This window comes from Drosophila takahashii, chromosome 2L (genome assembly GCF_030179915.1).
Source record: "Drosophila takahashii strain IR98-3 E-12201 chromosome 2L, DtakHiC1v2, whole genome shotgun sequence".
In the NCBI taxonomy this organism is placed as follows: Eukaryota; Metazoa; Arthropoda; class Insecta; order Diptera; family Drosophilidae; genus Drosophila; species Drosophila takahashii.
The window spans coordinates 32,578,884-32,605,018 of record NC_091678.1 but is presented as its reverse complement, the minus strand read 5'-3'; the positions used below and the strand labels follow the sequence as shown (position 1 = coordinate 32,605,018).

The following is a 26,135-nucleotide window of genomic DNA, read 5'->3' as shown; positions in this document are numbered from 1 at the left end:
TGAGACGGGCTATAGTTATTGGGAAAATTGTCAGTTTGGGACTTTATGGTAATCAGCTAGCGAACAGCCTGCGGGAGGGTTCTTGGACTCTTTTCTTCCACAACACCCGCCTACATAAAAATTATAAATCCCGTTGCTCTGAAATTACCGTTAATGAATCAAAATTAATTATAAAAAAAAAACCGAAAGACTCTATGCCAAATATCACACCTCTTAGTTGGTTGGCTACCGAGTTGTTCCGGTAGCCTCATGTCTTTACCCACCTTACCGTTGATTTTCGGCTATTGTTATTGAAAATCCCAATGTTGATTAAGACGTCTACTTCTTCTTCACATTACCAATCAGGGATAATACCAAAACTCAGCACCTCATGTTTTAATGATTTAATTCAGTCCAAAGCTCACACAATTCTTTCATACTTGAATCCAAGTTTTGTTTTCGCTTAATGACATCCGATAGTTTCGACTTAAATGTCAGTTCAATGTTCTTATATGTGTAATATTCTAATAGAAGAGGGTTTATAAATGATCTATTGAGTAAAATATAATTCAAATGGTTCTTCCATAATTGCAGGGCTTTTGCCAGCGAATATAGTTTGTTAACACATAATTTTTTAATACCAGCTTTCCGAAATGCGATAAAAAAATCTAATAGATGGGGCAAAATATATAACCACAATGCTACATGTTGTCACTCACCCTCTGTAGACTCCGTCGAAGGCCTTCGTCGTTCCGCAGATTGGGTTGCTAGAGGGGGGTTTATTTAGGTTTAGCACGGAGAGAAAATATATTGTGCACCCATGGGAATTATTATTCGCATCGGATGCCCATTACTTGCTCTAGCTATCTTGATAACTTAGTTTATTGTTTATTTTAATCCAGGCTGACAGGGCTCTTGGTCCGGTTCTTCTTATCGGGTCGCTACTGTGGACTATTTAACGCCGTTGGGGCGTACAGCTATACAGTTGAACAGGCACAGATGTGCGCCCCTACCAAGTAGACCTACAGTTTGACTCCAGCGAGCATCGAGCACCGAGAAAAGCACAGCAGAAAATTGGCACAGTTTTATAAGGACGGATTGCCAGGCACAGATGCCGACGAATCATTGGGGCTTAAACGCACGCACATACGGTTTCAGCTGGTTGGGCTCGGTGACGTAATTTCTTGAGCTCCACCAACGACCATGCACATTAGAACTGGTTCACATTCCTTGGTAGTACTTCACGTGAGGGTGGCCGTTTGCAAATATTGCCGCTGCCGTCTAACAGTTTCAAAGTCACTGCCGCGTGCTGGTAGATTGCGGTAAGACGTTGTTGAGGCTCGCTGTACTCTGTTGACAATTTGCAGCCAAATGAACGTAGGTATTGGTCGGAACTAGTTCTAAACAGGCCTTTTTGTACAACCTTGCAGTTTTGTATCCCAGTTTGACAGCCCCTGCCTCTCTACGTGGATCGCCGTATTTCCTTGCGCCGTTCGTTAAAATCTTTTGTACGGCGCGTATGTCTAATGGCTGTGCTTGATTTTTGCGGACTGCAATGTGGAGAAGGGGCCTCCGGCCACGTAGGGTGCTCCTATGTTTCCTTTGGGAGGCTTTTCGGTGATCTCGAGCCCGCCGATCTTTCCGCAGCTAAACTAAATGAGCGAAGAGTAATTGCATTTTACATTTCAGAGCTTGTTAACTGTATGTAGCAGTATATTTACCTTGTCCAGTTAATGTACACCCTAACCAATACAATCAAGCGGTTGATGTGGAGCCGCTTTTGCCTCAGGCGCTCTGCTAGTTGTTTTAATTAGTTCCTGAACGGGGTTGCCTAATCAAAGATAACCAGTGTTAACCTCAGTCGCATGGTACTGTTAAAAGTCGCCATGCTTACCTTGATCACGTCTGATTTGCTGAGCTGTTTTCAGAAGAAGAACTTTTCCGGAAATGGCATGGAGTTGACAATCACCCTGAGCTCTGACATGGTCAGCTATGCTATCTATCGATAGGTAACTATCGCCCTTCGTGCAACTCTACGTCGTAACCTCAGCGAATGGCAAAGCGTTAACGTAAACGTCACTTTTGAATTCAAACTTGCAGTTCCTAACTTCGCCACCAGGCTGGACATTACACTATAGTGGTCGTAATATGGCATTCTTAACACTTTTTCGAAAAAGTTGCACTCCTTCATTTTTGTATATTTTCGGAACGGTTAGAGATATCTTTATGATGTTTTCACTAATCAACCAAGAATTGTAATAGCTTTTCATAAAAAAATAGAAAAATTTTTTAAAATTTAGTTTAAAAAAAAAATTAACAAAAATTGTATTCAGAATATTTTTTTCAGTGTTCTTCACCAGCTACGGAGTTCAAAACCATTTAAAATTTAAGTTTAATTAATCATGAAGAAGATCCAAAATAAGTAGGCCAAAGGTTTTTCGCTATACCTATTTTTCGGTGGACGCCCAGCGGTTTCCCATACAAAACGACAAAAAGTCCCTCATTGAAAGCTGTAGTCGGCTAAAGCTACGCGCGCTACTGCATGTGTTGACCAACCAATTTTCACGAGCAAGCCGTTTTTGTATGGAAAGCCGCTGTGCGCCCTTCTTCAAATTGATATTGCGAAAAACCTTTGGCCGGGCCCCTCTTTTTTTTTAATCTTTTTTGTAATGAATTAAACTTCAAATGGCTTTAAACTCTATAGCTGGTAAAGAACACTGAAAAAATAAAACCTAATAAAAATTTTAGTTTATTTTTTAGAAAAATAACTTTTGAATTTTTTTATATTTTTTTTATAGAAAGGCATAATAATTCTTGAGCGATTATGGAATAATTACTGAGGACAACTTTTTCGAAAAAGAGTCAAAAATGTCATATAGCGACACCTATAACTCCGGTAAAACTTAAAATTTCGCAAAACAGTTCAAATGAAGTTCTTATACATACAAATTTATATTAAATTGTTTTGCTAACATTTTCGAACAATGAATTATAAATAATACCCTTTGTTTTTAATATTTATGTTAGATCGCCGTCCTCATGCAGTTGTCCGGATCCGGTGAATATTGGCCCAAGGCTCCTGAACAAATTAAAGACATACCTATGTTTTAAAACTGTGTTTTATTTGTATATTTATACCCGTTACTCGCAGAGTAAAAGGGTATATTAGAATCGTGCAAAAGTATGTAACAGCTAGAAGGAAGCGTTTCCGACCCCATAAAGTATATATATTCTTGATCAGGGGCACCAGCCGAGTCGATCTAGCCATGTCCGTCTGTCCGTCTGTATGAACGCTGAGATCTCTACAAAAGCTAGAGGGTTGAGATTTCCCACACATATTCTTTGGCTTCCTACGCAGCGCAAGTTTATTTTAACCGAGCGCCACGCCCCCTCTAACGCCCACAATCGCCCACTAACGATTTTAAAATGGGTCCTGCGCCCATGTCTTTAAAGATTTCCGAGAAGTAGAAATGCAATTTTGTTGTGTATATTTATACCTATCGAAATTTAGAAGACATTTTTCAAATCGGACCATTCATTAAAACGTTATACGCAATCAAAATTTATATATCTATCTCCCTCGCACTCCCTTTAGCTGAGTTACGATTATTAGTCGGGACACCAACCCGAGTACACCGTTCGCACTTCCTTTAGCTGAGTGACGGGTATTAGATAGTCGGGACACCAACCCGACTATAGCGTTCTCTCTTGTTTTATATTTACTCGGTTAGTGATTCTGATCAAAAAAACATATAATTTATAGGGACGGAAATGCTTCCTTCTACCTGTAACATATTTTTTCACGAAAACAATATACTCTTTTACTCTACGAGTGACAGGTATAAAAAAAAACAGGCGTTTAGCCTGTTTAGCCCTGGTATCTATTGTGAGGAGTCTTACAGGTCCACCGGTAAATAATGAAGCCTGGACCCAGCCAAGGACGAGACCGTGAAATAACGTTGCCGCGCTCTACCTTGGACCCTCGCCGCCAAAGGGCAAAGAGGTCGAACGGTAAATCCGCGGACTTTGGACCCGCACAAAGTGGATGCACCGTGAACTAACGGGACATTTGCGGACCTTGGACCCGATGCGTGCCGTGTGCAAAAAGGGAAATAACGGGACCGCTGCAGCCTATAAAAGGACGGCGGAGGCTCAGCTGGAGACAGTCAACTAAGATACACGAGCGAAAGTACACGAGCGACAAGTTTACAAGGAGATCAACAATTCAAGTGTGAGGATTTAATCGAGGGCGTATGGTCTCCGTGTGGTCTATACTCAGATCCAGATACCAGAGTCATATTATATTTGCATTTAAAGTATTTGTAAAAATCGAGTCAACAAGACTAACACAGCTTCAGCTCAAGACACATGCAATTTCAAAGACATTGTATTTTAAAATGAAATGAATTAGGAAGTAAAGAGAGAAACCATCATTCCGCTCGTGCGAAGCCAACTCTTTGGATTGACTAACATAACACGAAACCCTAACTAATCGGTAAGTTACACATAAATTAATCATATAGGTCAACAACTACAACTAAATATTAGTTATTAGCGGATAAAGCGCGCCCCATAAACTATTTACACTACGCTAGAGTCTACTAGAGTCCCATTTCCGTTTTCGCTGCCATTTCCGCTCCTCGGATCTTGGATTTACGATCTTAAATCTCAGGCGAGAACGGGGGCACTGCAGCCGTTATTCAGGCGATATTCGGCATAGACCAGTCCGGTGTTGTGCCAGTGGTAGAAGGCCGCCACAATGATCAGGTGCCACCAGTTGTGCGAGTGTCCCACAAAGTCCACCTTGCCGGTGAACCAGCGCTCCGGGATTTTGGCCGCGTAGAAAACGAAGGCGATGAGGCAGAGCAAGTACATGACCACGATGCGGGGCACCATCAGCCTGACTAGCTCGTTCTCCAGGCCGCCCATGGCCACCGCCCAGTGGCCCAGCGGAATGATCCCGTAGGCGGACCACAGCAGCAGCACCGACACCTTGGCGTTCATGGACACATTCAGCCGGGGAATCTGCACGGCAATGGCCAGGGCGAACATGCCCAGGGCGATCGTGGAGTACAGGGTGCGCAGGAAGGTGTGGCACCAGAAGGCGTAGTACATTCCACTGATATAGATGGCCACCAGCGACAGCGAGATGCCCAGGAAGTCCACGGATAGGAATAACTCATAGTGCTCCTCCGATTTGCAGGAGAATATGTGGTATATGGCGGACATCAGCATGCAGAGGCAGAAGCAAACCAGCAGACAGACCACCAGTATCTGGTCGCTCAGGGAGGCATGGAGGCGCAGGAATTGGAGGTCGAAGATCGTCAAGCCAATGAACAGGATACACCCGGCCAAATGGCTCCAGATATTGATCGTCTCATTGGTCCACCAAAAAATGCTCTGCAAGCACAACTTGTTGGATAGGAATGTGCGGTAGCCTCGGCGGATATAAGGGTTGAACTTCAAGTGACTGGGGGCATCATCGAAATTGCAGAGCCATTTGAATTTGGACAACTTCTCGTCATAGTTGGGTCCATGCCCCAGAATATTGGGCTCCTCGTCGGACGGAAATTGATGCGATGCGTCCGAAGAGTCCGTAACCAGTTGACCATCGATCCAACAGTTGTCCGCAGAATCCTTTCCAGATTTTCGTAAGTAGCAGGTGGACGATTCTACCGATAGTTCTGTTTCCTCAAGGACCTCTCGGGGACGGGGACTCATGGCGACTTGGAAGCTTTAGTTTAACTTGGCCACACACGGAATAGGAATCGGAATTTCACTTCGAGCTGAGAAGTTCTCGCGACGCGGCAAAAATATCAGTCAAGACGCTCATACAAGGTTAAAACTGCAACGATGAGATCTGTCGGACGCGGAGGTTTGAGCAGAGACGAGAGAAGGACAGGAGAAGGATCAAGAGTTTGTGCCAGGCGTCGGGGATATAGACCTGCCGGACCATTTGTTTCTCAGGCGAGAGCCAGATCGACCTCCGAGAGTCCTGCGATACAGGTGATCCCACGATTATTCTGGCCGGACCTGGAAAGGAAGGTTGTGCAGACTTTTTGAGCCGGGTGGAACTGGAGAGACGCCGTTGAGGAGCGACGCCGCAGGAGTCAACGAGAAGAACACAGGAGCCGGATAGTAGCGACGCCGACCAGGTAAAACTAAATTATGTTTTCCGATTTGTCCCAATCGCAATACAAATTTGGTAGGACGAACACACAATTTCTCGGATCTAGTCGCGGCGTTTACGTAGCGATCAAACAGTCAAAAACAGTTCGTTACATCTGGCGTCCAAGCGTGATTGTCCTGATCAAGGAAGTAGGAAGAAGATGGGTAAGTCGTGTTTGTACAACCTCAAAAGGGATGACTTTCCCGCTATCGCAGCCGCCCTTGGAATTAATCTATTGGGTCTCGTAGATGATATAAGAAAGGCACTGTCGTAGTTCAAACACACAAAAAAATTTGCTTGGTAAAATTGACCAATAAAGATAGTTCAGTAACTATATAAAATAATACTTTAACAATAAAAATAGTCGTCCGTGTATTTGTTTTTGCTTTGCGTAACGTAACTTTTTTAGTATAAAGTAAGTGCAACAGTAATTTTACAAATCTTCTGCGATGCCTTTTTTATAATTCCCAACTGGGTCTAGCCCTTCATAAACCAAGCCCAAGTCAGTTTCTGAGTCATTAAGACTTATTTTCTGTCTTAAGTCTTTTATATACTTCCACACTAGCTGGAAGTCAAGTGCAACCCGCACCTTTATAAGGTGTACGGTAAAGTCACTTTTGGAAAAGGTAATTGGACAACTACCTTTTTAATATAACTTATAAAGTACTGTGAAATAACTATAATATAGTTATATTTACTATAAAAATAGTAAGTTAACTACCATTTCTGGTTCGGGCAAATTCTACCCTTTTATACACTTGCATAACTATTTTTTATAGTAACCCTTACGTTTACGAATTACTTAAGAGTAAGAATTTACTTAGTAGATTTGACAGTTTTTATGGTTGGGGCCTGTTTGACAATTATTACAGTTGATTTTACCAAATTTCTTTTTTGTGTGTAGACCGCGCGAGCATAAAACCGGAGACAGTTGCCATCCTCCAAGTGCTGGAAAGGGAATACTCCCAAAGTAAAACTCACGTGCACAGGGGGCTCGGTAAGCACCGGTTCTGCAAAACCTGGGGAAACATCACCCGGGGTTTCCACGAATTCTTCCTAACCAGGGGTTTCATGATGAAGCTAGCGGATCATGTCATGCAGTGTGAGACTACAGTGAGACTTTCAAAGACTACATGGAAGGCATACAGACTTTCATGCGGCACCTGGGTATGTCCCGAAAGGAAAGGATCATTGAAAACAGCACACCGGCACTACAGATTCATCCGTCATCACGAAGGCCAACACTTCACAAGCTAGGGTGCACCCTGTACACGCACGGAGAGAGGTCGAGCACGATGTTGCTGCACGGAGGAACCTCCAACACCCGGTAGTTTCACGACGGGAGTTCGAACTCCCGGGAACAGTAAGGAGACAGTTCGGGCACCAAGCAACCGCTTGAAGAAGCAAGGTGCAATCTATAGAGGCTCCCTGGAGGCGAGGTCCACAGGACCAAAGGGCGGACGGCGGAAGGAGAGGTTACATATCGAACCCGGCGTCGGCATGCCGAAGATGTGGAAGCTAGGAGCACTGGGCAACAAAGTGCCGAGACCGCCGGGAGCTGTTCTGCTGGAACTGCGGGAAAATAGGCCTTGTGACCACGAACTGCCATCCGAGATCGGGAAATGCCCAGCGATCCCAGCCGCCGAGGGGCAACTAGGGTTCACGAGGCACTGCTCCTCAAATTTAATGGGCGACCTGAAGGCGGAAGAAATGCAACTGTCCGCCACAGTGGTCATAACGGGGAAGAGACACCGACGCCACGACTAGAGTTATAAGCAAGGAGCTGGCGGACAGGCTGCACGCGGTAAGACAGGTCAGACGCACGAGGAGGTAAGTACGGATGGCAAACGGACGGTGCGGGAGCATCACCTCGCAGCTGAAAATATGAATAGGACTCGGCACAAGAACTGTGGTAATCCAGTTGCTAATCCTTCCTGGAATCATAGACACCACAATAGAAGCGAAAATGGAATGCGCTAGCAATACCATCAAGAGACAGGGAACAAAGCTGCACAGAGGAAAGACTGTCCGTCGCGGTCACGGAAACGCCAAAAGAATTCACGGAAGAGGACATAGGTGAATTCCTAAAAACGGACTTGGCAGATTCCCGCAAATAAACGCGAAGTCCGTGAAGAACGCGTATTCGATGCTGGACCAGCTGAGAAAGGCCAAGTACATTAGCAGGTTACATGACAGTTCACAGCCAAGTACATTAGCAGGTTACATGACAGTTCACAGCCTTGACAGTCCCTGGTAAAGGTCTATTCCAATGGAGAGTCAAGCTGTTCGGACTACTCTCGGCATCATTCCAAAGAGCGTTGGCCCGACAGATGCAGACGATATTATCGTCAGCGGACGGACCATAAAGGAGCACATGCAGAACCTATAAGAGATGTTCAGGAGACTGCGGCAGCAAACCTGAGAGCAAACGCTGAAGGAGTTGCAATACTTAGGGCATCGAATCCCAGACCAAAGCATCGGGACGGACCCGGAGAAGGTCTCGTCTATAGACCAGCTTAAACCACAGGCAAACGTGAACACGCGGCGGCAGTATCTGGGGGTAGCATCATGGTTTAGGCGATTCGTACCAGACTTCGCGATATAGTGCAACCCCTGAAAGCACTCATCCGGAAGAAAGCCAACTGGGAATGGACCAGTAAGCGTTCGAAGCCGTCAAGGCCAGGCTGGTCGCTGATCCAATCCTGGCATGCCCCGATTTCAGCAAAACGTTCCTCGTGCCTCGGTGCTATCGTCACACAACATTCTTAACAGGGGGAGCGGGTGATTTTCTATTCCAGCCAATCCTTAAACGGAGCGGAAAGGAATTATTGTGAAACAGAAAAGGAATGTTTAGCGATCGTGTGGGCCATCAGGAAATTAAAACCTTTCCTGGAATGCTACCACTTCAAAGTGATAACCGATCACATGACCCTGAAGTAGTTATCGAAAGGGCAGGGCAGCATCAGGCACATCACTACAATCTACGAAGGCGACCATGAAAGCCAAAGATTGGGACAGAGTCTGGGCCAAGGGGCACCACCTTTCCAAGGCAGTAGAGGGTTTCAATGCGAAACTGGCCCCAAAATTCGATGGGCCGTTAATAATCAAAAAGTTGATCTGCAAGTTACGGTACGAGGAAAGCGGCAAGGAGAAAACAGCACTCATAAGCGAACCAATGCCTTGAAGTGAACCAAGTGAAACGACCACGACATCGAGGGAGCACTGTGCTTTTCGTTAGCGAGAAAAGAGAGAGGACGATACGGAGTATCGAAACGGGTACAGCACATGCAACGCTTACGGATACACAAGCACACACACACACGAGCGCGAGAGCGGGTCAGAGGGTCAAAACCGCGACTATCGTTACCGGCTAACGCACACCGGTGCAAATTCCGTAGAAGGCGTACACGGAGGCCAAGTCCCAATAACGGTACAAATAATAACGAAAAAGAAACGCGGCAGAAGAACCGAGGTGACGCGGAGAGTAGAGCAGAGCGAATCTGCTTATTCGAAAATCTTCAACAACATGAACCACCAGCAACACAGCGAATCCGAGGAACGAGGAGCCGGCGTCGAGGAACAGCCCACAGCATTATGGAGGCAGGACCCCGAGTCCTATCTCCAGCTGTGCGCGTCAACCCTGACGTCGCGCTCTCCGCCGCCAGCTGAAATCGAGGAGGACCGCGGCAAGAATCCGGAAGTGAAACTGGAGGACGACGGGGATGCCGGACGATGCCGGATGCGTGGTATCGCTCTCGTCTGATGACAACGAGGAGACAGCCTTAGACTCGGTCACCCCGGAGGTGTCCTCGGATGAGAAGTAGCAATTGCGACGAGAGGAGAGGGTGCGGTTCAAGTCCCACCCCATCCAATTGGCGAGCAAAATGGAAGTTACATCCCGCACGGAATGGCTCCGCCGACGAACTGCTTGAGGGACTGGCGGCGGATGTTTTTGGAACGCCGGATGACGCACACCCGGATAGTGGAGCAGATGAGGCGCCAGGAGGCCGACGTCCAAAGGCTTCTCAAGTGGGAGCCTCAGACCGTGAAATGACGGTGCCGCGCTGGATGTTGGACCCTTGCCGCCAAAAGGGCAAAGAGGATGCACCGGCTCGAGACAGTCAACCAAGATACGTGAGCGAAAGTATACGTGCGACAAGTTTATTAAAGCTTTCCGATTTGTCCCAATTGGATATCTTGCATTTCCTTGGATCACGGGCAGTCACGCAATAAAAATTTGGTGGGACGAACCCTTAATTTCTCTGAGCTAGTTGTGGCGTTTACTTAGTGATCAAAAAGTGAAAAACAGTTCGTGACACTATATTTTGTAAAACAAATGAAATTGGATCATTCTAGGTGAAACGTGACAGGCAAATTGGGGTCAAATCTTAGAACACATCCAAATTTTTTACTTCGATAGATACCAAGAGTACAAGGTTTATACAATTTAAGGTCTTTTGTCATCAACATAAATGCCCAAAATACGAACCGCTCGATGTGCCTTGGCCCGCACGCAAAAAGTGCAAGTGTCAGCATATTTGCAACACAAGCGGACCTCATGTATGTGCATATATATCAGCGCTTCAGACTAAGTGAGCATAGCTATATACATAAGAATATAAGAATATATAGGCCTTCTCTCCGCTGCCGCTGTTGGCAGCGCCGCTACGCGACTTAGACCTCTTTACCTCCTAAGTAAATTGGGCTCAACAAGAACCACTTTCGAGCTGGGAGCGGCAACAACGGCTGCCCCTAAACAACCAAATATATTTGCGAAAAACTTTATAGAAACAACTAATCATCCAAAATTAAATTGTGAAAAACTTTATTAAAAATAAATGAAGATTTTAAATGCAATATAAAAGCGGAGCGTTACTATTTTCTTATAAGCGGAGCGGGACTATTACAAGAGGATTGAAATATAACGACCAATTTTTATTTGTTTATCTCTTGCCGTTTAATATTTTACAATCTTTTTAAAATTAAGCTCCGGTTTTTATACCCGTTACTCGTAGAGTAAAAGGGTACATTGTATTCGTGCAAAAGTATGTAAAATGGAGAAGGAAGCGTTTCCGACCCTATAAAGTATATATATTCTTGATCAGGGTCACTAGCCAAGTCGATATAGCCATGTCCGTCTGTCTGTCCGTCCGGATGAACGCTAAAATCTCGGAAACTACAAAAGCTAGAGAGTTGAGATTTCCCACTCATATTTTTGGGCTTCCTATGCAGCGCAAATTTATTTCAGCCGAGCGCCACGCCCCCTCTAACGCCCACTAACGATTTTAGAATGTGTCTTGCGCCCACACCGCTAAAGATTTCCGAGAAGTATAAATGCAATTTTGTTTTGTATATTTATACCTATCAAAATGTAGAATACATTTTCGCAATCGCACCATTCGATAAAAAGTTATGCGCAAATTTATATATCCATCTTCCTTGCACTCCCCTTACTTGAGTGACATGTATTAGATAGTCGGGACACCAGCCCGACTATAGCGTTCTCTCTTGTTAGTTTATGCATTTTATGTTATTTGTTTTAATATTTGGTATGCAACTTTATGGAATATTTAAATTTTCAAGTTTTCTCTGATGAAACAAGAAATCTGATAATTAAATCTTAAATTGAACTAATTTTAACTATTTCTTGAATATATTGTTCATTGTATGCTTTAATGCAATAAAGAAACAAAATTACAGAAATAATCGGTTGAACTTGAAAAAAAAAGCAATGTTTAAAAGAAAATGCGGGACCTAATCTAAAGTTTAAAATTCAAATTAAAATCTAATCAAATAAAAAAAGAAAAAAGTAGATCGAACCCCCTTTTCTCACTAAATTCACTCAAGTTCGAACGTATGTTCGTTTATATGTTTGATGGTTCGTTTGCATGTTCGATGGTATTGCTCAGTCCCATGTTTAAGCTTAAATTAAAGAAACTAATTATATTTTTTTATTCATTTTAATTTCCCCAATATTTTATAAGAATTGCCACTTATTTTGATTATATTTATTTATACTATATTTTCTATTTTATATACTCTTCTATTTTATTATATTATAATTTTTAACGTGTATGTTGTCTGCTTAGGTCAAATTTTATATTTTGTTTAGAGACTAAATAAATCATTATAATGTTCTAAAAAGACCCAGTGTTGACCCGAGCTAACATGACCGTCTGAGAACCCCGAACAAGGGGCTACTATGGACGAAATGAATTCAACAACCAGGATTATAGTAGCCGTAGGTTGGGTGGGTAAACCAGGCCTAAAAACATCAAAGGGTTTGGACGTTTGCACAAAGCCTTAGTTTGCAAATGAATTCCTTTTTTTTTTTTATATATCCCTTAAACCGTTTCCTAGTGGCTATGTATGAGTAGTGATCCTCTAACCGAGATTAGCTTGTCATTTGCACGCAAGTTTTTATTGAAGTAATGATCATAGGCACCTTGGGGGGCGTGGCAAGAATACCACCCTAATTGCTGGCGAGCGAGAGTCGGAGAATTTTTTATATATTGCGTGCGGCACCCCTCCCAAATCAACATCTCGCCTGAAAAGGAAACTTCGTAGGTTACGATTTTCTGAATCTCTCATCATTAGTGTTATAAGAGTGGTTAACGGAGTCAAAGGCTTTTCTGAAATCTGTATATATAACGTCGGTCTGCATTTTATTGTTAAATCCATTTATTACAATAGATGACAATTCAAGTAAGTTGGTTGTAGTCGATCCTCGCTTAACGAAACCATACTGACACGGTGATATTATCGAGGAACATAAATGTTGCAAATGAGATGTGATGATACGTTCAAAGACTTTTGGAATTGCCGACAATTTAGAAATACCTCTATAATTCTGGGCATCCGCCTTCGCACCCTTTTTGTGAAGTGGAATAATAAAAGAGTCCATAAAAGTTCCAAATAGTTGGAAAACATATTTAGGGTATTCAATTGCGTTGCAAACGTTGTAAAGTGTAAAAGTGTAAGTCAGTTCCAACAACAATTTCCATACAAAATAGTTTGCTAGGCCTACAACACCCCAGCCTATGTATACAAATCCGTTGTACTTGTGTAAAAATAGGGGGTTAATAATGGGTAGGAATTTAAGCTAAAATACTAAAAATATACCGAAAAGTTGGGTTTGAATCCATGATAATGACAGTGAAAGCTAAGAAACAAATTTGATTTTTAAATGCAAAAGAAAAAAAATTTTCTTCTATAAATCAAAATAATTGAAGAATAATTTCAATGGAAGAAAAACCCTCTAGAAAGCGTACCAGGGAGGTCGAAACTAAGCGATGGTCAGAGAGCGAAGTTGATAAAGTCCTAGACTATATGTTGGAGCACAAAAATGTTGAGGTAAGAGCTTGCAGAATGTGAGTTATAATTGTAGCTAATATTTAAGCCTATAGAAACCAACGGCCCAACTTTACTACAAGAAGTTGTTGGAGGCTACAAAAATTGACGCTACTTGGAACAGTCTCCGTTTTAAGGTGCGTCATTTGAAGTTGGCTTGGCGAAAGGCAGGAGACTTTTGTAAGTCAACAGGAGCAGGAATAGAGGAGGAAGATTCTGAGACAACTATTGAGGGTAACATTTCATATTTTCAAAGTATTTTAAACTATCTAAAATACTATCGCAGCAAAAATCTTAAAGATGTGTCCCAAGTACTATTTACTGCGATCAATATTCTTTGTAGAAAAAGATCTGGACATAGTGGTACACGAATCGCAAAACTATGAGGGGAGCATTATTGAGATTCCTGAAGAAAAAGTTGATATAGATATCGCTTCGGATCTGTCCTTCGAAGGTAAAACTAAACGGAAGACAGAAAAAACTGCAATAGCGAAACTTCAAGAAATGGACTCCGAAAGAATGAAATTTAGGCAGGATACGCTTGCTCTGGAAAGGGAGAAGTTTATGTGGAGCAAGGAACTAGAAAACCGGAAACTGGAAATAGAGGAAAAGCGATTGGACAACGATATGAAAAAACTTAAAATGGAACTAGAACATAAGGAGCGAATGTTAAAGATTGAGCTTGACATGAAAAAAAAATAATTGCAATAAATCTTAAAAAGATAATTTTATTTATTATTCAAACATGAGGTGGTACAAGCTATTCCTTTTATTTTCGGCGGCAGCAGGATTTCGAGTATTTTCTATTTCTGATTCATTGCCGTTCTGGAATTCATTTAAATGTCCTTGTTGGTCCGGTATATCGTGATCAGTCAGTAAAATGTTATGAATTATGCAGCACACCATAACCATAACCAACCACCAATCGCAGAGAGATGCCTGGGCTGAACTATTTGATAGTCGTAGTCTAAGTTCTTTTAAACTACAGAATTTTTCTTTCAAAATCCCGAAACAATTTTCGATTCTAACGCGGTATTGGCTGTGTCTTTTATTGAAATTCAGCTGCTCATTCAGTTCCAACTGACGTGAATTGCTGCGGTATGGGGTAATTAAATTTACTGAAAGTGGATAGGCAGAGTCGCCTGCAATCCACTGATTTTCACTAAAATGTCTTTTAAGGTGCTTTCCAATTATTGAATTTTTGAATATTTTAGAATCGTTGTAGCTACCGGGACTTCCTATTACAACATCTCAATACAACAATTTAAAAGTTGGCTTTTTATTGAACGTCAATTTCCTGCAACGATATTTTAAAATATTGGGCGTTCACAATTCTCGTCTGGCAAACTTACAAAGTTAACACTTTTGCAACGCAATTGAACACCCTAATTATGAAATAGACAAATGAAAGAGTTTAAGAATAAGAATAACCCTATGCTCACTTAATAGGACTCTGCCGACCGCTGATCTAAATACATAGAATAGCAATGACTGTTAAGAACATTAAAATCAGATCGAGCCACCACATATTTCAAAAAATCGGATGGCTTACCCTACTTTTTATACCCTTGTAGAGGGTATTATAATTTCAGTCAGATGTTTGCAACGCAGTGAACGAGACGTTTCCGACCACATAAAGTATATATATTCTTGATCAGGACCAATAGCCGAGTCTATCTAGCCATGTCCGTCTGTCCGTCTGTCCGTCTGTCCGTCTGTCTGTCTGTCCGTCTGTCCGTCTGTCCGTTTCTATGCGAACTAGTCTCTCAGTTTTAAAGCTATCGCGATGAAACTTTCCCGAAAGTCTTCTTTCTATTGCAGGTAGTACATATGTCGGAGCGAGCCGGATCGGACCACTATATCTTAAGGCTTCCATAGGAATATTCAAACAAATATAAGAAAATTCATTGTAACTTTGTAGGAAGTAGGCGTTTTGATTCTTGACTACTTATGTATAAACAAAATTAAAATAGAAACGCTGAATCTGGAATCCAAAGAGAATATAAACACTGTTTATAATATCTTTGCTGGAATCCCTGGAACTGCACCGAGTGAGCGTTACTTTATCTGCAAGGGTATATAAGCTTCGGCTGTCCGAAGTTAGCTTCCTTTCTTGTTATACTTTTTATTAGTGTTTGTTTTAAGATGTTTAAGTCTTCAAAACGCATTTGTAAACCAGGGGGCCTGTTCGGTTTTGGAGGAAGCCTATCAGGAACGCATTCATAAAAAAAAGTGATTAGAACGCTATAGAAAAGTTCAGTTGTACTTTCGATGTCCACACAGTTATAAAGATCTGTCCAATTATTTTGCGAAATCATTAAGTTTAGTTTATTATAGTCTCATTTCCGAAAGCATCTCATTTTAATTGGAGAAACTAAAGGAGAGGTGGTATCAAGATAGGGTAGGCAAATGTCAATTCCATGGGTGCATGTCATAATTGTCAAAATTGACAAATGACTCTTGCGAAGACGTACACCTAGCGCGTTAAAAATCGAAAAATTAGGCAAATTTGTTTTTTAACGCGCTAGGTGCTAAGTGCGCAAGAGTCATTTGTCAATTTAGTTCCTTGGGTTCATAGCTACATAATCACTGAAGACTTGATAGTGAAATTTTAATCGGTTCACAAGATATGGCCGTTACAAATAAATTTTGTATGTAAAACTTTAACTCGCTATAAAAGGTAAACGCGAGCTAAGCCAGAGAAACCCAAATGGGTTTTAGCTTATTTCGATGAGTTCTTTTCGCCCATCAAATCAGAATTGCGGTTACATTTTTCATGTTGCACTGTGTAATTAATGTGATTTTTTTAGATTTTTATGTCCGTTCTGGGTGAAATTTGCTGCTGACCGTTTTTTAGAGTTCCAATTTTATATTAGTTTAGATTATTTATATAAGTAAAGAAGTCGTATTCAGGTTGAGCGCGCGCAGTAAACAACAATGCGGCTTGCACTTTTATTCAAAAAAAATTTTTGTCTGCGCCCTTTATAACATTTTATTGAAATACTTGTAAATGCGAGTAACATAGAGGCAATATAGTTTTCAGTTGTGTAGAATAATTTAGCGATGCGTAATGTGGTAGAAGTTCTCTACGAATACTTGTAGAGAAGAAAAGCGCCGAAGCACAATTTTTTTTTCAAAAAAATCGCGCGATTTTTTAGAAAAACAATTTTTGTCTGCGGTCTATTTAACAATTTATTGAAATACTTGTAAATGATTTTTAACTATCTGTCTGCAGTTCGGGCAGAGCATTAGAGAGTTTATTGAACGCTGTTCCAGATTTTTGAAGCACTCAAAGCATATTTTGAAGTGCCAACATGGAAGAAAAACTACGTCCTGCGGCCTATCAATGCAAATAATACATTTTAGCACGTCAGCCATTTGGCTGAACTGCAAAGTATTTTCCACATCTTCATCTTCTGAATCATCTGAAACATAACTCCTGAAATGTTTAACTGACTAAAATATGATAAAGCATGAAAGGTATCATAACAAACGCTACTCTCTTCTCGGTAATCTCATTGATTCGAATGGGCTTATAACAAAAAGTAATTCTCTTATCGGAATTCTCATTATCTCAAAATGCATTTTAGAATTTTTTTAGAAGTTTCGGGCGTTATGACACTTTTAAAAGTGTCATAACGCCCGGGGGCACCATGACATTTTTTGAAAGGGCGTTATGACACTCGTAAAAGTGTCATAATACCCACGGGTCACTTTTTAGTGTGTCATAGCGCCCGCGGGCGCTATGACACCGGGCGTTATGACACGCACCCCAATTCCATAGTTGGGTGGTATCGATCTTCTGGTACCACAAGAGCGTCAATTCTAGATACTGTGACTTCAGACGCTAACTTGCTGTAACGATAATTCAGAAAGGCCATCCACAAAAACATGGGCGGTGTAGTATATAATGCAATTCTAAGCTGTCTTTTCTCTTCTTCAGCCTCTCCTGGGAAAAGGGAATCGGGCTAGTGCACTATGCTGCGCTCTGCGCTCAGCTCGCCGGATGGGGTCGCGGTTCTTCCTATCCCTTTAGGGTTCCCTGGCACATTGTGCAGAAAATAAAGTTAAGTGGACTGGTTACAGAAATTAGTCGAAATTAAATCAAAAGCAAATCAAAATAAAAATAATTAAGGTTTAAGTCCCGCTTTCCGGTCAGTATATCAGGTTTTAGTTTTATACGAACAGGGTGTCTTAGTTCGTAGGCTCTCTGTACCTTCCATACCATGGCAATTGTTAAGCGTTATTAAAATTGCCCCAACAGTTATTTTGCGGTGCTTTTGACGATACACAGTTTATTAGCAATTCATAGTTCCAGATTTAAATTCAAATTAAACAAAAAGAAAAAAATATATATATAAACGGTTCATTCCGTTATGTAAAGGTTTCATTTCATATTCAATAGATAATGTTTTGGTAGAAACCTATGTGATGAATGTTAAGACCCCAGACAGATAATGGATGTAATATAATTGTTGTTACTCACAAGTTTTGCTCCATCAAAGAGTCCGTTGGTACCAAAGAACTGTAAGCGAGGCGCTGTGAAATTAAGACAGTATTTAACTCACTACTAGGGTGGGGTTAACATTTTAGAAAAGGCCCTACGATCCGCATATGCAAATGCAAGAAATACAACTACAATCTAAATCTAACAAAATTTGGCTGGTCAAATTTTACATAGCCTTTCGTGGCTGTTATTTAAACCGCAACTTCTCAAAAGCCGACTGTTCGTTGGTACTCAGGATCGACTTTATCCGTGATGATAGAGTTCCAGGCAATTTCCAACAGAACTAGGGTTTTGTAGCACGCATGCCCACGTCACTAGAACTGAGTTTTGGTCGTCCCACGTTGCCACAGTACTAGGGTAGTGTAGAGCGTTCGCCTACGGCACTAGACTGCGCTGTGGTCGAATTCGCTGGTAAAATCCTCAGATGTAGTCGTATCCGGTTGCCGCAGAACTAGGATGCCGTAGCACGTGTGCCTACGTCACTACTCTGGGTTATGGTCACTTCCGGTGGTTTTTTTCCAATCTGGTTGCGGCAGAACTAGGTTGCCGTAGCACGTGTGCCTACGTCACTAGTGCCGGTGGTTTTTGTCGAATCTGGTTGCCGCAGAACTGGGTTGCCGTAGCACGTGTGTCTACGACACTAGTCTGGGTTATGATCACCTCCTCGCTGCCACAGAACTAGGTTTATGTAGAGCTTGCGTCTACGTCACTAGTTTGGGTTACGAACAGAGTCCGCGCTGTCCTCCAGAAACTAGGGTTAGGTAGAATTATCGTCTGCCTCACTAGTTTGGTCTCGTTGAACTTGTAGAGATTTTAAGTGGTCGGCGGTGGCTGTACGCACGTTTAAAGAATTAAGCGCCCAGCGGAAGCTTTTCACTGACCGCCTACACTTAAGATTTCTGAGGCTCTAAAACGTTAAAAATCAGCAATTGACCTCTGGTTACTTAACTAATATTACCGATGCACTTTCACTTCTGATAATAAACAGTTGGCCGCTTGGCAGCAGCCAAGAACTAACGTCGTAGTTTTATCACTTTCCGATATGACTTTAGCGATATCTGGGTAAAATGTTTGAGCCACGTGGTTCTTATACAAATACTTTACTTTTAGATTCGTACAATTAGTTTGGCACGTCCGCACAGCTCAGATCGCCAAACAGAAAAGATCGAGTGTGCAGAAAATATTTCTGAACAGCCACGCTTAATTCCAGTAATGAGCTTTCATACGGGATCCTTCCAGTCAATACAAGCATGCCATGCGTGCGAAAGAGACAACTATACTAATTCTCACCTTCTTGCATTTCATTCCACGCACAGTGGGATGGTATGTACTGTTTTGTAGCGATTTTGTTATGCGCGTGTCAATTAATTTCGTGGGACCGAGATTGTACGATGGGCACCTCAGCGGATAAGAGAATAGCGACAAGTGAGTCAGTAGGAGGGGACCAAGAAATATCAGGGAGATTGAAGTCACCCAAAACAATCAAAAGGTCTCTGTTGGAAAGAGAGGATAGAATAGTTTTAATAGCAGATAGATGTTGCTCATAAATTATTAAGTCAGAGCCAGGTGGAATATAAGAATATAAGAAAATAGACAAGGATTGGAGGGAATCTTTTACGCTAACAAATTCTATGTCATTGGCGACATGAGAGTGAATTCTCTCAGAATTTAGGGTAGAGGTAACGACGATCAGAGCACCTCCCCTACGGGAAAGGCGATCGGTTCTGTAGGTATTAAAGTTGCTTAACAGAATTTTAGAGTCGGTTATCTCAGGTTTCAGTCAAGTTTCTGTGAAAGCCAAAAAAGTCGCATGTAAATGTCGAGGAGTCAGCATAAAGCTTAAGTCCTCTAACATTTTGGTAAGCCAAAAATAAACTCTTCAGTTTTTTGGCACCATGGAAGGCCTGTTATTTTTTCTCGGTTTATTAGGAACAAATTCTTTTATAACCAAATCATCATTTAGCCAAAAGCATTTCAGAAAGCAAATATTTTAAAAGACGATATCCTACGAGCGTTAGAAAAACGAAATTGTTCAACAGCGATGTCCTCGGATGGGAATTTCTCACGAATAAATTCCAAGACATCCTCGGATGTTGTATCTGGGGTAAATCTAGATACGAATAGTTGCTTCCTATGTGGAACAACCGACAATCTCTTTCGACCCCCAGCAGGAATCTGAACCCCGCTCTGCTGGGACCCATAAGCAGTTCCTACTGTATCTACGGTCAGCACCGAATTCTGTGTCTCAGGTTGGCATCCAGAAACAGGGTCACCTCTGAAACTGGCTGTCTCCATTGGCACAGATCGCTTACCCCTGTGCCGACAGAACTGCTGCAGCTACCGAGTTCAGTGTTTTGTTTTGTTTCACCGTCTTATTACCTGCCCCTGAACTGGCTTTTTTGCGTTTAGGCGACTCGTTTAATAATAATTTTTTATTATTAAATTGGTCACAAACGGAGTTGAACCCGTCATTGAGCTGTTTAAAAACTCCTGAAAGGTTCAATAGGAATACTGTGCAAAAATTTTAGATGCTCTAGTTCTTATGGTTTGGGCTGTGGTCGTATACCCTTAAAAATCGGTCTTTCATTTTATAATCTTTAGAGATTATATCTACTTAGTCATATATATTTTTATAGAACAAGCTATATAAAAACTATATTTCTATTAAGGGGGGACATCTACGAAAAAAAGGCGGATTTCCTGGAATTTTTTTGGCATAATGAAGAAGCCAATCGAAAATTTGTAAACTTGGTTTTGTAATATTAGGTCCGAAGTACACAATAAATTTTTTTCGAATACATCGAAAACAAAATGGCGGCTGTGCAGCATTTCTCTGTAGGCCCTTTTTTGGTTAAAGGTGGTCCATGGCCGGACAGCTAACGTCCTTAACTTTTGATCTGGAAAAAAATATCAAGTTTGGTTAGTTTCTATACATCAACAGGTATCGACACACGTAGGATTTTTTCGACATATAATAAAATTTTTGTACCATAAGTTTAATATAAAAAAAACTTTATTTAATTTAATTTTAAACTGGTTACAATATTTTTTTATTTGGAAGAACACCGACTGTCTTTAGACAAGTCTCAAACTGAACTCGCTTCTTAACTTAAACTTCTTTGATGATCATACCTCGGTTCTGAGCTTTAGAGCTTTCTATGAGTGGATTAAGCTTTAATTGAGTGAGTTTTAAAATTGCCCTTTGGATTGTTGATTGATAATGCACCGGCGACTCAATCCGATTGTTTAGTCTAAATCTTTTGGGGATTCTTTCTCATGGTAATTTTCCATTGAGCGTCCGAAAGTGTGGGAACGAACTGATAACGTAATTTTATTCGTTCTGGATGTTTAGTCTAAAGCCTGGGTACATTTGCAATTAGATATTGGCTGGTGGCGAACTAAGGTTATCTGAAGGGTGAATTCTGGGATGGTGTATGTGTGTGTAAGTGTGTGGGCGTATGGACATGTGCATAAAGTTATGTGGAACTATGGATATGTCACTCCCCCATTCTTTGAATTTGGCCTGTCCTCAGGTGGATAGTGTTGGGTGTAGCATTACATTTTCTTCTATGTTAATTTGCCTTGGTAGATCATTTACAATTTCTGTACTCTTTTGTGTATCTTCCTTTGGTTTTTCATATTTTACAATAAGTTTTCTTGGTATGCTCTTAAATTTATATAATAAGTACAATAAAATGCTTATAATAATGATTACAAAAGTTGTTAAAGTGATTATTTGGAATACATTATAATATTTTGTGTCTGATTCTATTATCTCTTTCGTTTGAATATAAGATAATGGTTCTAATTTTTTCACTTGTTATTTACGTAAACGCTCTGTGTGTAATCTAACATTGTATTTGAAAGAGTGAATTCATCTAATTGTACTGAACAATTAAGGATTTTAACGAGGTTACTTCCAACTATAGAAATTTCTTTATTAATGCAATTTTAATTTAATAATGTTTTAGGGATATTCCATGTCAATAAAATATTTGGTTCAACATAATTAATTTGGAAATTTTTATGTTTTGGTATTCTTGCATTCAGTATTTTCTTGTTTAATTATTCCATTTATACATTCGTCAAATACAATTTTTCCTGTTTCTTTGTTAAATACTTTATCTTCGTATAAGAAATATTTGTCGAATATATTTTCTGTTAAAATATTATTGCTTTCATCGGGATAAGGAATAATTTCAAAAACGGGCGATTTAACTATCTCTGAAGGAATATGGGAAATGATCAAAATTTCATTTGTGTCTGTTTTAAGCCAAGTGGAAGTTTTGATTTTCAACAATTTCTCAGGGTTCACGTTTTTTAAATAATCATGTTTTAATAATTTTGGATTGAATAAACCTAATCTTGTCAGTTGCATCCCTAATTCGATATCTTCTACGTATTCTGTAAAGTGTTGTAAATTAAATATTAAAACGCTGGCTTGTTGTTCCCTTTCTCCGTCTGCCTTTAATTTATTGATTACTTCAATTCCATTATTTATGACATCGATAATCATATTTAAATTGGTGTTCTGAACACTAGTATCTTCTAAATTATTAATTTTTTCTTCCATCTCATCTTTATCATCTTGGTCTAATGTTCCGAATAGGTATTTATATACTGATCCTACAATATTGAATAAACCTCTCTTACTGCGTTTTGCTAATGTGATTCCGTTAATTTCTCTTTTAAGTTTTTCTGCTAGATATCGGATTTGTATTACGTCATTAAATTCATTAGCTTCTTTCAAAAGACTCTCAAAAGTTTGTTCAGTTTTTGTTATGTTTACACTTAGATAATGATATTCATAATTAATCGGCATATCTATTGATCCTGTTTTAAATACAAGATATCCATTTTGGGCCTTAATGGGGTTTATTTCAATGCTCTGTCCGATTGTTAGTTGTTCTTAGTAGTTCTTCTGCTTGCCTGGAATTATCATCGTATTTACTTTTATTAATTTTCTTCTTTTTTTTAAATTTCGATTTATAATGAATAATCTTTCTTCCCCTATTTGTTTCCTCAAAGTGTTTTTCGTCAATTTTTCTCAAGGTTCCTGTCTTTTTAAATGGATTTGTAGTTTTGGACTTTACTAAAGGTGCTTGTCTATATTTTGTGTCTATTTCGTAATCATGACGTTTTTCATTAAGCTTTTCAATTCTATTTATTTTCTTTTCTTGTGTATCGTAATCAAGGATTCCTGCATACATAAATATGTTGGCTGGTACTTGATTTGTAGCATTATGTTTTGTTTTATGATTATAAATATACAGAATTAAGTCAAATTTGGTATACCTGTTTTCAATGTCCGGTTCACTTCCTATGATTCTCAGCTTCTCATTTACCATTTTATGAAATCTTTCTACGTCCGATATACCGTTTTTACTTGTTGTTACTTGAATTTGTACTCCTTCTGAGTTTAACCAATTGTGTAAAGCTACACACATAAATGCTGAATCCTTATCTGCTTTGATTTCTTGCAACATTGCTAAAACGGAACATAGAAATACCAAATTGACATTTGAACTTACACCAGAAATTCAAAATATAAGAGAGAAATTTGTCATGGATTTTTATATGGCGGGTAACCAACAATTTTTATCATGTATCGACGTTTACTCAAAATTTGCTACTTTAGTAGAAGTCACAATTAGGGATTAGTTAGAAGCTAAAAGAGCTATCATGAAAGTATTTAACGAAATGGGAAAACCACAAGAAATCAAAGCAGATAAGGATTCAGCATTTATGAACTGCTAGCGATAGACAAAGCGGTCAACCATGTCATCTCGGTGGGCATACCTCGAGTAGCCATCCTAACCGACAGCAGGAATAGCGCGATAACATTACAAAAGGCCAGTCATAACAACTTTTTAACCTACAATATTAAAAAGAAAATTGCCAATAATGAGAAACTGAGTCTAGTAGAAATTCACCACATACCCAGTCACACCGGAATTCCCCAAAATGAAATCGTGGACCAGGCCGCCAAGAATGCCCCCTCCCAAGGAACTTTCACAGCACTAGGATGGAGTATAAAAGATGCCACTGCCGAAATTCACTGGCTAATACAGGACGACTGGGAGAAGGACTACGCCAACTTTGCTGCGGAAAAACAGCGGGGTTACTGCGAACTCTTCCCTACAACACTAAACAAACCATAGTTCACCAACCAAGGCTCCAAGCTAAAACCAAACAGTATTAAAATAATTAATAGATTACTTAGCGGCAACGCATTTGACAATTATACGCTTCACAAAATGCACGTAGTAAATAACAACAGATGTGACAGTTGCGATGTTTTCGACAACGCTTCACACATCATCTTCAGCTGTTCCAAATACAACACTGCCAGACATCGCTTTCCATCCCTGGAAAAATACCAAGACGTATACCAGTTCCTAAAACACGAAAATATAGACGCTTACCAACACATAATTAATTTTCTGGAAGAAATTAAAGTAAACTTATAACTAACGGGCCTTAATCCAAATTTCTTAAACCATACAACTTGGCAATTTCCACGTTTTCGAGGGTGGCCAAATAATCCCACGGCATTCAAGGGTGTCGTGGAAACTTAAACCACAAAAAAAAAATAAATAAATAAATTAAATAAATACATAAATAAAATAAACTTATGGTGCAAACATTTTATTGGCGCAGCCGGTAGGATCTTGAAGTCATTTTAAAAGTCATCGGTACTGATCAACTAAAGGATATTACTATACGACTAGTTTGTCCTGATCAGCGAAAAATCCGTAAATATACAAAACGACAAATATCGAGATCCGCTAAAGAATCTATGTGTAATTTTCGCACGCAGAAACTAAAATAAAAATCCAATTCGGTCAATACGCGCTTGAAATTTAAAAAGTGTCAGTATTAAAAACAAAATATAAAACATTAAACATGGCAAACCCACCAGTGCTACGGCAGTTGTCTGAGCTGCATCTGAATCAGCTTATCGGACAAATCAAAGAGCTACCTTATTTCGACGGCAACCCATCGGAATTAAGTCGCTATATTGCCAGAGTTGAGTACTTACTGCAACTTTACCCTACTCAAGATGTTCGCCAAACCCACATCATCTATGGAGCCATTGAGAGGACCATCGTCGATTCCGCGCAAGCAGTGATCGAGGAGGAAAAGTCGAACACATGGGGAACAGCAAAAGTGGCCCTAATTAAAGCTTTCAAGGATCACAGGCCATACGAGGACATCATACAGCACGTTCGTGACACCCCATACCAAGGAAGCATCAGTAAGTTCGTAAACGAACTAAAATCCAGATCATCAAACGTACACAATAAGTTAGAATTAGAATCAGATCCAACAGACAAGCTAATTTACACAAGTTCCTTGAAGAAAACAATTAGGGATTGTATCGAAAGAAAACTTCCTTATAGATTGTATACTTCCTTGTCCAAAAAAGATATAACAACAGTTGCCAATCAAAGAAGCAGCAATGATTCTAGGCCCTTTTGATAATTATAAACCCAGGCGCAACGATAGTCGAAGGAATTCGGGAAATACACATCAAAATTATTATTATCAAAGGAACAATTCCCACTTCTATAGTTATCCAAGAAACAACAATAATAATTCAAATTCAACAACTTCTCAAAGTTCACCAAATAGAAATCAAATTCCCCCTCAAAATCAGGGAAATTATCAAGAGTGTAGGAGGAATATAGATCAAGGTAGGGCCCAAAACCCCTTAAACTTTCAAGCATCAACTTCCAATAATTCTCCGAATACACGTGTTAAAAGACAAAGAGAAAGTGACAGTGCACAGAATAGAATGGACGTAAATTTTCAGCAAACTGCCTCGGATACAGAAAGTGTTGCCCATATGTCAGAGTAATGATTAAAGGAAAACTTCTTAGAGCTATGATACAGATACAGGGCCATCTATCAATATAATGACGCAGAATTTTGGAAATAATGAGGAACAAAATGTAAAATTAAAAGTATTCACAAAAAATAGGTCAATGGAACTAAATAAAAGTATTACATTGGATCCATGTAAAATCTGTCCAGTTAAACAAAAATTTTATTTACATAAATTTTCTGAAAATTATGACATTTTAATAGGTAGAGATCATTTGAAAGAAAGTAAAGCAAAAATAAATT

At 40.2% G+C, this 26,135-nt stretch overlaps 2 protein-coding genes and 1 pseudogene across 4 annotated transcripts in view; 2 read left to right on the top strand and 1 right to left on the bottom strand.

Moving 5' to 3' along the window:
• The window catches only part of dpr21 (defective proboscis extension response 21), a 303,758-nt gene that overhangs the window by 110,262 nt on the left and 167,361 nt on the right, over positions 1 to 26,135 (top strand). The gene's annotated exons all lie outside the window — the stretch shown is intronic.
• On the bottom strand, positions 4,280 to 5,792 carry LOC108066359 (progestin and adipoQ receptor family member 3 pseudogene; annotated as a pseudogene).
• Positions 13,080 to 14,886, top strand: LOC138914975 (calponin homology domain-containing protein DDB_G0272472-like). Its single transcript, XM_070219718.1, has 3 exons — positions 13,080 to 13,501; positions 13,555 to 13,732; positions 13,785 to 14,886. The coding sequence occupies exons 1-3, from the start codon at positions 13,391 to 13,393 to the stop codon at positions 14,198 to 14,200; spliced, it is 705 nt and encodes a 234-aa protein (XP_070075819.1). The 5' UTR covers positions 13,080 to 13,390; the 3' UTR covers positions 14,201 to 14,886.

Coding starts and splice junctions, on each gene's coding strand:
- LOC138914975 (XM_070219718.1), top strand. CDS start 13,391: ATGGAAGAAAAACCCTCTAGAAAGCGTACCAGGGAGGTCGAAACTAAG. Junction 13,502..13,554: donor TGGAGCACAAAAATGTTGAG/GTAAGAGCTTGC, acceptor TTAAGCCTATAG/AAACCAACGGCCCAACTTTA. Junction 13,733..13,784: donor TTCTGAGACAACTATTGAGG/GTAACATTTCAT, acceptor ATACTATCGCAG/CAAAAATCTTAAAGATGTGT.